The sequence below is a fragment of the Nicotiana tabacum genome, chromosome 20 (genome assembly GCF_000715075.1).
Source record: "Nicotiana tabacum cultivar K326 chromosome 20, ASM71507v2, whole genome shotgun sequence".
In the NCBI taxonomy this organism is placed as follows: Eukaryota; Viridiplantae; Streptophyta; class Magnoliopsida; order Solanales; family Solanaceae; genus Nicotiana; species Nicotiana tabacum.
This window is the reverse complement of record NC_134099.1, coordinates 56,736,134-56,748,436: the sequence shown is the minus strand read 5'-3', so window position 1 is coordinate 56,748,436 and position 12,303 is coordinate 56,736,134. Positions and strand designations below refer to the sequence as shown.

The 12,303-nt window shown below is 38.3% G+C and overlaps 2 protein-coding genes across 2 annotated transcripts; one reads left to right on the top strand and one right to left on the bottom strand.

Annotated features, from left to right (window-relative positions):
* The first annotated feature begins 2,510 nt into the window (after positions 1-2,510).
* On the top strand, positions 2,511-7,815 carry LOC107778362 (proteasome subunit beta type-7-A). Its single transcript, XM_016598612.2, has 9 exons — positions 2,511-2,666; positions 2,761-2,926; positions 6,218-6,359; positions 6,522-6,618; positions 6,717-6,786; positions 6,913-7,017; positions 7,104-7,202; positions 7,345-7,429; positions 7,541-7,815. Exons 2-9 carry the CDS (start codon positions 2,780-2,782, stop codon positions 7,615-7,617), a joined length of 822 nt encoding a protein of 273 aa, XP_016454098.1. The 5' UTR covers positions 2,511-2,666; positions 2,761-2,779; the 3' UTR covers positions 7,618-7,815.
* LOC107778361 (glycosyl hydrolase 5 family protein) lies at positions 7,602-12,085 on the bottom strand. Its single transcript, XM_016598611.2, has 4 exons — positions 11,533-12,085; positions 9,727-9,974; positions 8,406-8,926; positions 7,602-8,235 (listed from the first exon to the last, which is right to left on the bottom strand). The coding sequence occupies exons 1-4, from the start codon at positions 11,947-11,949 to the stop codon at positions 7,733-7,735; spliced, it is 1,689 nt and encodes a 562-aa protein (XP_016454097.2). The 5' UTR covers positions 11,950-12,085; the 3' UTR covers positions 7,602-7,732.
* Between the last annotated feature and the right edge of the window lie 218 nt (positions 12,086-12,303).

Genomic DNA, 12,303 nt, shown 5'->3' with positions numbered 1-12,303 from the left:
GCCTTGACTAAGGATAAAGCTCAGGAATTGGAAGGAAGGTTATCGGCAATGGGATCGTGGAGAAGTAGTGGGGATGCAAACACTATGTGGTCGACGACGGCAGACTGTATAAGGAAGGCGGCGAGAGAGGTGTTAGGGATTTCTTTGGGCCGCACCGGTGGCCACAAAGGAGACTGGTGGTAGAATGCAGTTGTCCAAGGTAAAGTGGAAGCAAAGAAGGCGGCTTACCTGCAGTTAGTAGGGAGCATTGGCGAGGAAGAGAGGAGAACGAACAGTGAGAGGTATAAGGTAGCTAGGAAGGAGGCGAAGATGGCAGTCACAGAGGCTAAGACTGCAGCTTTTGCTCGTCTGTATGAGGACCTGGGGAACAAAGGTGGGGAAAAGAAGTTATTCCGACTGGCTAAGGTGAGAGAGAGGACGGCTCGGGATCTGGACCAAGTGAGGTGCATAAAAGATGAGAACGACAAAGTTTTGATGGGGGATGACCAGATTAAGAGGAGGTGGCAGACCTACTTTCATAAACTTCTAAATGAAGAAGGGGATCCGGATATCGTACTAGGTGAATTGAGGAATGCCGATAGTCCCCATGAATTAAGTTATTGTAGGGACATTGAGGTCGATGAGGTCATGGAGGCGATGCGTAAGATAAGAAGGGGCAGAGCTACCGGACCAGACGAAATTCCGATTGAACTTTGGAGGTGTGTGGGTAGTAAAGGCTTGGAATGACTTACTGGGTTATTTAATATTATATTCAAGACTAATATGATGCCTGAAGAGTGGAGGTGGAGTACAATGGTTCCGTTGTATAAGAAAAAAAGGCGATATCCAGAGCTGTAACAACTATAGGGATATCAAATTACTGAGTCATACCATGAAAGTTTGGGAGAGAGTGGTAGAAATGAGAGTGCGACGGACAGTGTCTATTTCAGAAAACCAGTTCGGGTTCATGCCGGGGCGATCTACCACAGAAGCTATCCACCTTATTAGGAGGATGGTGGAACAATACAGGGATAGGAAGAAGGATCTCCACATGGTGTTTATTGATCTGGAGAAAGCGTACGACAGGGTTCCTAGGGAGGTCTTATGGAGCTGCTTGGAGGCTAAAGGGGTTCTGGTTGGCTACATTAGGGTGATTAAAGACATGTATGATGGAGCTAAGACTCGGGTTAGGACAGTAGGAGGCGACTCCGAGCACTTCCCGATTGTTACGGGGTTGCACCAAGGGTTTGCGTTCAGCCCATTCCTATTTGCCCTGGTGATGAATGCACTAACTCATCATATTTAAGGAGAGGTGCCATGGTGCATGCTATTTGCTGATGACATATTTCTAATTGATGAGACACGAAGCGACGTCAATGGGAGGCTAGAGGTTTGGAGACATGCCCTTGAGTCTAAAGGTTTCAAGTTGAGCAAGATAAAGACGAAATACCTTGAGTGCAAATTTGGGGTCGAGCCAACGGAAGCGGGAGTGGATGTGAGGCTTGACTCTCAAGTCATTCCCAAGAGGGGTAGTTTCAAGTACCTTGGGTCAGTTATTCAGAGGATCGGGGAGATCGACGAGGATGTCACACACCGTATAGGGGTGGGGTGGATGAAGTGGAGGTTAGCGTCGGGAGTCCTGTATGATAAGAAAGTGCCACCGTTACTAAAAGGTAAGTTTTATAGAGCAGTGGTTAGGCCTACTATGTTGTATGGGACTGAGTGTTGGCCGGTTAAGAACTCACACATCCAGAAGATGAAAGTAGCAGAGATGAGGATGTTGAGGTAGATGTGCGGGCATACAAAGATGGATAAGATTAGGAATGAAGAAATTCGAGAGAAGGTGGGCGTGGTCCCCATGGAGGACAAGATGCGGGAAGCAAGACTCCGATGGTTCGGGCACATTCACAGGAGGAGCATTGATGCACCGGTGAGGAGGTGTGAACAACTGGCTGTGGTGGGTACAATGAGAGGTAGAAGGCGACCTAAGAAGAATTGGGGAGAGGTGATCAGGCAGGACATGGCGCGACTTAGAATTGCCGAGGACATGGCCCTTGACAGGGAATTGTGGAGGTCGAGCATTAAAGTTGTAGGCTAGGGGAAGTTGTGAATATTTCTACAGCGCACTAGAGTGAGATTAGCCAGTTATGAGTTAGTTTTAGGATTCTAGTGGTCATCTACTGATGCAGGGCTTTAGCTGCTGGTTATTATTATACCTTCCATCTATTTCGTATTTCTTATATTGTTGTTATTTTATTATGATTCTATTGATGGTACTAATATATCGTCTCCTGTTGCTTTCTTGAGCCGTGGGTCTCCTGAAAACAGTCTTTCTACCCCTCGGGATAGGGGTAAGGTCTGCGTATATATTACCCTCCCCAGACCCCACTTGTGGGATTATACTGGGCCGTTGTTGTTGTTGTTGTTGTTGTTGTTGTTGTTGTTGTTGTTGTTGTATATGTATATTATATATTGACTAGAAAAAATAAACATTAAATTCGGTGGACTATTTGGGTAACCCAACTGAATATATTTTGGGCCTTAACCGAAGCAGCCCAAGAGTTACCCGTCCATAGAAGATTCACCAGCTATTTTCACAATCGATCTCTTTTTCTTGTTCTTCAAGCCTTGGCTATTTTCACAATCTCTCTTTCCGATTCCGAACTTTACCTTTTCAGCTGCAGCAAGTAAGTCGCTACTAAGAACTTCAATTTAAGTTTCTTAACGATTCACAGTTCCATTATACTGCATTCCTGTCTTTAACTTTTGCTCTGTGGGTAGGTTTTATTTGGAGGTTAAAATGACGGCTAAGACAACAATGGATGTTCCCCAAAAAGGTGGGTTTAGTTTTGATTTGTGTAGAAGGAATGAGATGCTGGTCAATAAAGGACTCCGTTCTCCTTCTTTTCTCAAGACTGGTACTACCATCGTCGGCTTAATTTTTCAGGTCCGTTCCCCTTTTTTAATTTGCTAAATTTCGGTTTGGGTTAGTTTTGTTTGTGTTTTATGGGTCTATTGTTGGATTACGTAAGTTAAAGGTTCTTACTTTGGAATTTTTTTAATGGTTTGATGTGGTGAATATTTCTGCAAAGAATAAAAAAACTACAAGCAAAGCTTTCAGTATTAGGGTTATTGCCCCAGGGGCAGGGGCACGGGATGCGTAATATTCCTGATTTTCGTCTAGGTCAACGAGTCAACCATGCCTCATCCCAAAGTTTGTCGGGGTCGGCTATATGAATCTCCTTATCTGTTCTACATTATTGGGTTCATTTCATTCCAACACTAAATCATTTTCCTTTAAAGGTAAACTAGGGGTTCTCGGAAAGGATTCTTTTTTTTTTTATAAGTAAAAACAAAGGATTATAACATGGTCAGTGATGATTCATACAGCCTACCTAACTTGTTTGGGAGTAAAATCAAAGGATTGTTAGATCTCACACAATTTTCATGTAGACGTCTGAAAATATGGAAAACGTTGCCATAGCAGACCATTATTATCTATTAACTATTAAGTGACCATTATTATCTATATTCCTCCCGAGCTTCAAGACAGGAAAGTTTATTCATATCAACATAATAAACATAGATTTATTCATATCCTAATTCCACTCACTCTACTCAATGTTTTCAGTTCAACGTCTTCTCTTTCTAAATATGGTATGTTCTGTTAATCTGATGTAGCAAGATCTTGCACCTCCTACTGCTTACCACATGTATTTGAAAAAGAGAAGCTAATTTTCTTGCTAAAAAGTGAGATGTATGCCTCAAGCTGTGAAGCGAACGCCTTATTGGACTTTTTTTTTAATGTGCTAAAAAAATCAATATGATCAATGATACGGAAAAAATAGGAAGATAAACAGAGAGAATTTTAAATGATCTTATGATGGAAACACCTCTCATTAATTGGCTAAGGGCAAAAATGAAGTAAAAATCTGAAGGCCTCACTCAAATATGGGTACTCCTTGTAATAAGGGTGTAAAAACATCAGACCAAAACCATACAGGTGGAGGCCTCACTCAAGAAAGCTAACTCCTCAGCATAATTTCACCTCTGCCATGCACAAGGCATGTTGGCAATGCCTCTTGCATTGTGGTGCGCCTATATAACACTGCTCAGACCTAATTCATTGCAAAGGGATTTATTCTATTTACAGAGCAAAAAAGAGGGAGCGAATTTTGTTCTCCTCATCTGGTAATTCAGAGATGTTTGGATTCTCGCACAGAAGTTGTGTAATGAAAACCATTAAGAGCAAAGATGTTTTAACATTATAGGGGTCCAAGCTTACCTTAGTTTCATTTAACTACATTCATAAGAAATTCTTTTCAAAATGGTGTTGTGCTTTAGTTAAAATAGCAATAGAATCATATGGCATCACAGAGATCATACAATTTGTTGAAATTAATTATACTGTAATCGTTCAACATAATCAGCAACTGACTAGAGCATACAATATGGTGACTCTTGAGCTGGTTGCTTGTATGATCTGCATTCTTTTGCGTTGCCAAATAATTTAGTTCATCCGACCAGAAGTTTGACATCAACACTACTGTGAAAAAGGAGGAAAAAACATATTAGAATGTCATTTAATGCTGCATGGATTTCCTTGTAAGTTCTTGGTCAAAAAAATGTATTTCGTATTAAGTTAGTAGTCTAACCATACGCATGAGTTGTCTGCAATCTGTGTTCTTTTTAGGCAGAATACATATTTTACCCCCGGGCTTGAGGCCTAATTCCTGTGACAATCATGTCGACCACGGGTAACCTCTTACACACTCACAATTGTGTCTGAGACACCACTTTTGACCAGACCACTTCTTCTTGGAGATTGTATCACACTGGCCAATTAAAGCATGACACGTGTCATAGCTCAAGAAAAAAAATCTAATTTGCACTCAAATGGCCAACAACAACAACAACAATCCAGTATAATCTCACTTAGTGGGGCTTGGGGAGGGTAGTGTGTACGTAGACCTTACCCCTACCCTGAGGTAGAGAGGCTGTTTCCAAATAGACCCCGGCATCCTTCCCTCCAAGAACTTCCCACCTTGCTCTTTGGGAGACTCGAACTCACAACCTCTTGGTTTGCACCCAAATGGCCAAAAAAATTAAAATAATTTGAAGTAGAAAAACATAAATGAATCCCTCCCTCCCCCACCCGCCTCCTCTTCTTCCAAACCCCACTTTTGATCATCTTCTCCACCTCCTTCGCCAAAAACAAATTCCAAACCCTCCTCTCCACCAACCCGCTCCTTCTGTTTGTTTACCTCTATTATAGTTAGTTTTAAACCTCATGAAAACTCATCAATAATTCCAAGAAATTCATCTCACCCAAAATCAGAAATACTCAAAAGACTATTTTTTTTCCAGATATGTTCTTGATTCAATCAAGAATTGGAACATAGTCCTGTTTCCTTCTCAAAAAGTCGTGTTTCATAGAATGGAGTATTATCTGATAAAAAAAGAAAAATAAGGAAAATATAAAATTCATCTTCCAAATCTAGAGTTGTATAAGAGAGAGGACGAAGATCTTTCAAATCTTGCCGGTGATAATGGTGGATTCATCGCGGTCGGACTTCAGCCTCAATAGCTTCGTCGGTGATTGATTTTAATGGCTAAATAGTAGTTATAGAGAGGAAATTAGGTAGGGACTGCATATTTTTCTGCTTAAATAGCAGGAAGCTTGAGGAAAAGCTGTTGATGAGGTCACAAAGCAGAAGGTAGTCTTTCAAGATCCAGAAAAGAACGTCATACTTATTGAGAAATATAGAAGGCATCATGATGTAGGTCATTGTCTGGAATTGAGACCCGTTAGTTTCTACTTTGTGGTATTAACTTCATTCAACTGATTATATAACTATCTATAAACACATTTAGGTTGTCTTCCAGAGAATGAAATTAAAATAGGAATGCTGATAAAAAAACCGAATGAAGAGTTATTTGCATTTCAATGAATAGTACCTCTCAAAGATTGCTGCTCCTTCACATCTTTCTCTTCTTTCCCTCTTCTGTTGTTTTTATGGACAATTTGGCTCTTTCTGTAGTGCTCTTATTGATTTTCCATGAGCCCTTGCATGATGAATCAGTAGACTCTGGAAATAGTGCTTAATTGACATATTATAACATGCTTGTTAGAAAATGTGACATTTTGGGGTTACTTTATCTGTTCAATTATGCACAAGTCATGCAGAATCTAGAATCGATGCCCTTAATCAACTTGTTGAGCATGATTCTTGTTCAGGATGGTGTTATCCTTGGAGCCGACACACGGGCAACTGAAGGGCCAATTGTTGCCGATAAAAACTGTGAGAAAATTCATTACATGGCTCCTAATATATATTGCTGCGGAGCTGGGACAGCTGCGGATACAGAGGCGGTTACTGGTAATGAGCTTTATATCCTTATTCTAGGAGTTCTTGGAAATTGTTTGCAATATATATACCTTCTCCTTTTAAGTTTCCAATCCGGTTCTCTCTCTCTCTCTCTCTCTCTCTCTCTCTCTCTATGTCATCTCTTAATGTTAATTTAGAACTGTTATTCTCTAGACATGGTCAGTTCCCAGCTGAAGCTTCATAGGTTTCACACTGGTCGTGAATCCAGGGTTGTGACAGCTCTTACTCTTTTGAAGTCTCACCTTTTCAGGTAAAGCTTCTATTGTTAATGTTCCTAATAGGCATAGTAGTGTCTTCGAGTGCATTAAAAAATCAATCCTAGAAGCCTAACTATGCTCTCTTTACCAGCTACCAAGGCCATGTCTCAGCTGCTTTGGTCCTTGGTGGTGTGGATGTCACAGGGCCCCATCTGCATACTGTAAGTAGTGTTCACATTTATATTTGTGTATAAGTATGTATATAAATGTATGTGGGCGTGTGTGTGTATATATTTTTCCTCATTTTCATTAAAGTTCCACTATTTGGTCAATCGATCGCCTCTCAGATTTATCCACATGGATCAACTGATACTCTGCCATATGCTACAATGGGCTCTGGTTCCCTCGCAGCAATGGCTATCTTTGAGTCAAAATACCAGGAAGGGATGAACGTAAGTTTGTTTCTTTAAGCTAGAGTAGTTTGCTGCATTTGGTAGATGTATTATTAATCCTGAATGTTGAGGGGAATTTGTTGCAGAGGGATGAAGGGATAAAATTAGTAGCAGAGGCCATATTGTCCGGAGTATTCAATGACCTCGGTAGTGGCAGCAATGTTGATATCTGTGTGATAACAAAGGTCAGCTTTCCTTTAAGTGAACCTAATGGGGAAAAAAAAGCTCTCCTAGCGATAATGACGAATTTTCAGCGTAGAATGCATAACACCATTTTTTGTTTTTTTTTATAGCATGTGGCTTCTAAACTTTTATCTTGATTGTTAGGGAAACACGGAGTACTTAAGAAACCATTTGTCGCCTAATCCCCGCACCTATCCACAAAAAGGTTACTCGTTCCCCAAAAAGACTGGTTAGTGTTCTCAGACTTGTCAACATGCAATGTAATAGAGCAAGTATCACGGTTATTTGAATTACGAATGGAATTTTGCTAATGCGTCGGCTGGAATTCTTTGGCTTGCAGAAGTTCTCCTTACAAAGATTACACCATTGAGAGAGATTGTACAAGTGATTGAAGGTGGAGATGCCATGGAAGAATGACTTGTATTGCAATGATAAAATCCATTTGTGAACTATTAGAGTGTCCAACAATTCCATGAGTATTTAAGTGTTGAAAAATCTTCAATTGCATGTCTAAATGAAGTACTCTATGTTATCAGATGTAGCTTCCGAAGAAACTCCTTGCTAGAAAATGAATGATTGGCTTGATTTGAAGAAAGGATTTTGTTGTTTTTGTCACCCTTGTGCTGTCAATAATTTTGAACCACTGACTTCCAGGATCACATGTAGTGTCATTTGTGCTCAAACACTTGCATGTTTGTGTGACAATAACATTGTTGGAATCAACATCCAAGCAAACACTAGTAGCATCTTGTAGCTTAGAAGACAGGTGCATCTTAGAGTCCGAGATGGTTTCCCATTTTGAGCTGTCATCACTGCATGTTATACCAAGTTTTGCTGGCTCCCCAAGCTTATCTGCTTGCAGGCAAAAGTAAGTTCCGATGACTGTCAGTGTTTTTTGGGGAGCATACCTCCATGCTGCAGCCTCAGAGCATGAACCTAACTCCAATGGCTGCAGAAATGAGGTTCTTCGAACACAAAGCCCTGTCTTTGGATGGAAAATCACTTTATGGAGACGAGTCTCGGTATAACCTGGTCCTGCATTTGAACCAAGGTAAATGCTTAGTTCTTTTTTCATAAAGAACTTCTAACAATTATGTTGCCAGATTGTGTGTCGGATCCTCCAAAATTAGTGCATTTTTGGAGGATCTGACACGGGTGAGGCAACATTTTTGAAAAGTCATAGATGTTACCACTTCAGCTTATACCTTGGAATGGAGAGCGAATGGCTGAGATTCTTTCCAGAAAGCTTGAGTTCCTGATATCACGCCAGTTGCAATCTAAAACCCCATAGTACTCATTGAGTCCCACAACCCCATCTCTCAAATAATAGCTCCCAACAAGTGTCCAGAGTGCCCAATCAAAGTCAAGTTGAGCTGCCAGTCCAAGAAAGCAATTGAAATACCTATTGTCATTCACATTAGTGCCTCTTTGATCCACTCCAAACTCGCTCACAAACAATGGGTAGCCTTGTTGTAACACAAATGTTCCTTTGCTCACCATGTCATTCAACACTACTCCGCATGCTTGGTTTGCACTGTCTCCTGACCAAGTATCTCCATCTGTGAAACCGTATCGATGAATCTCATAAACTAGCTTGCCACTGAATGTCAAGTTTACTGGTCTTTGGTGCAAGAAAGAAAGATCCTTGTCGAAACTTAGGCCGGATAGAATAATAAGAACATTGGGATTAGCTGCATGCACTGCTTCAGCTCCTTTCTGCATGTACCTGCCTCAACAACCACCACTTTAATTGGTGAACCATAGCAACAAATATAAATTTTTAAGCATTCAGGCGCGGTAAAATGTTTGAACATAAACTGCATTCACGGTGATGTGTTGCAACTTAGCCCAATTATATACATTGTTTAGATGATTTTCAGGTATATATGTAGTGCACGCTGCAACGGAAGTCATTTTCAGGAAAATATTAATAGGTAGATTTTCAACTATGTTTAGAAGATTTTTTGGCGTTAGGTTATCATCAGGAAAAAAGGAATTCATTCATCAACCAAAATTAGAAAGCATTTTCAAGAAAAAGAAAATTTCACTCACTGATTAAAACTTGGAAAATGTTTTCAATCTTTAATGGGAAACTTTCTCAAGATAATTTTTTTTATGAAAGATTAATTCCGCTATACCAAAAATATTACTCTCTTCGTTTCCGTTTAAATGACATACATTCCGTATTAGTCCGTTCAAAAAAGAAAGACATATTTCTATATTTGAAAACAATTTACCTTTAAACTTTTTATTTTACTCACTTTACCCTTAATGAGAAGCTTTTATAGTCACACAAATACTTGACCCCATAAAGCTTTTAGCCCTTAACCTTTTAGAACTTCATTTTTCAAAAGTTTTCTTTTTTTCTTAAACTTTAAGGCAAGTCAAACTGTATCATCTAAATTGAAACGGGGTATATTATATAGTTCGAGCTTGAGGCAACAGATAGGTGCAGTGCAGATGCAGCCTGCCGTCAACATGTAGTCAAAATTCAGAAATTTTGATAGATTGAATAGTGGTATGTACCTGTACCAATCATGAGCATTTTGTAGAGGTCCACGAAGTTCATTTCGTAAGCTCATGCCTACTACATTGTTAGTACCCTTGAAAATGGTGGCTACTTTGGTAAGGCCTTGGAGCCAGAGGTCAGGGTCAAAGTACTTATCTCCAAAGAAGCCATTGCCATCGAATCTGCTGCAGCACCAGCCAGGCTTGCTTATGTGATTATCTAATATGATCATTACATTGTTTTTTGCAAGGCTAGCCACCACTGCCTGTCATAAATATAAATGGATAATTGGACATACTATATATGGTAAAGTCAACAACTGAAAAGAGTATTGATATAAGTTTTTCAACAAAATTAGCTAATATATGGAGGAAAAACTAGACGTCTCAAGAAGAATGACACTGTTACTAACTATTTGAGAATATAATTTCTTTTCTGATGATAATTTTATAATATTTTTACTTATATAAAATTGTGATTTTGTGTAGTTTTTTTAGTAAATGCATGAATGTTGTTTTTAAAATATAAAGTATCAGTCTACAGATCAACACTGAAACTTATATGGATTAACTGTCGTATTTTGCACTATGTCATTCTGTTGGAACGGAAACAGTACATTTAGGTTGTTTATCATCCAACAAAATTACAATTTGAATGAGGATATCTATAAATTTCATAATATTGTGTTGGGATTGTTCTACTTGGTCAATAATTGCTTTTTAGGATGCACCTTTTTTAAGAAATAAAAAGGAGTAGTGGCATGCAAGAAAAGTTGATATTTGTTGGAGGTCACCATCAGTATAGCATCATTGCTACTCAATCTACTTATAGATAAAATAGAATAAAACAAAAAGGATTGAATCAACTATTATAAACTGGTTTTTAAGATTCCAAACAAAATCGTTTCATTGAACGAATAGAGTAGCTCAAAGCAACATTTCTCTATTTGATTCTTTTTCAAAAGTAGATATAACATCAAGTTTTAGAGAAAAAGAAGGAATTACAGAACTGCACAATTATTCATATTCCTGCGATATTAAGGTGGTGACAAATTATTGTCAGTGGCCAATGAAAGAGATAAGAATACGTTCCTTAGTTATGATATAAATAAAATTAAAATTTGATCTATACCAAAAGTTTGATTTGCCAATATGGTTTAAACAAACTTTGACACGCATAGTACAAAAATTAATTTAATGAGCATAATTACATAAACTGATATATCTATAAACACAAAAAAAAATGTTCACGATACTCTTTCACTCGAACAATTTAAACAATTTAGTTGGTCTGTGAAAATATTCGACATTTTAAAAGGAACACGAGTTGATAGGTTTTAAATGGTGGGAAAATCCATTAAAATATTATGTTTGATCTCTTTATAAAAAATTATACTGGATCTATATTATTATATAGTGATCGCAATGATGGAAAATGACATCGATCCAAATGTGGACAATAATTATGGGATGGAAGGAATATATACTTTCGGCGAAAGTCTTCCATCAACATAAAATAATGCTAACCGTATTTTTCCTTTTTTTCCCGGAGCTAACCCTACATTGTTGAAAAACTACGTATGCCCATTGGAATGTGACTTCTAACCACCTCTCTACCTATCATTTATTTATCTTATATTTCTCAACTTCTTGTTTGAGCAAGAAAAAAATATTAGCGTAAGTCACTAGTCAAGCAACAAAATCATTAAGTCATTTGTAAAGTAATTACAGAAAAATTTATGTCTTATCAAAAATGATAACTAATCTTGAAATATACTGATGATGTAAAAAATCTTTATACGGAATGCAAATTAAATTTGTTACCTGGTAAGCATCGAGGACAGAGAGATCAACAATGGAAGGATTGTTAGCTTGAAGACCAACAATGGAAGCAAAGAGTCCAAGGTTCTTGAAAGATTGTCTTACAGTTATTGATCCCAAAGAATCATTAGTAAACAAGAAGAGTGGCCATGTAAGTCTAACACAATTAAAACCCATGTTGATAATAGCTCGAGAAATTGCATCCACTGGCTGTTGGTTTAGCCCTTCTGCCACCATAACTTCCATATGTGACACCCAATTTACACATGCCAGTTTCACTCTTTGCCCTGTTGAGTTCACAATCCATCTTGATTTTGTGTAAAGTGGCTGTGATGAAACAGTAACATGTTGGTTGATGATCAGAACAAATAGAAATAGATGAATGCTGGAGAAGGAGGATGATGATGGCGACTTCCACATATTTTACAAAGTCTTATCTGTTGTTTTTAGGATTCTCGGGTCATTTTCCTACGGGGAGATGACTATTTATAGCTAAGGCCACCTTACCCCAGGGATAATTTTTGGGTAATTTAGCTCCAACCCTCCCCTATTTTTGTCCTCAAAATGGGGATGAATTGTGTTCCCTCAAATATGGGGTACACTATTCATTACTATTCATCACTTTTTTATTTTATTTTATTATTTAATCTTTTAATTTATCTCTTTATATGTACCTAATTATATTTATGTAATGTCTTTATAGTATTAATTTTATATCTTAACTTTGGTGTATAATTTTGATAAATTAATTTTCGTGCATTTATTATTTTTATG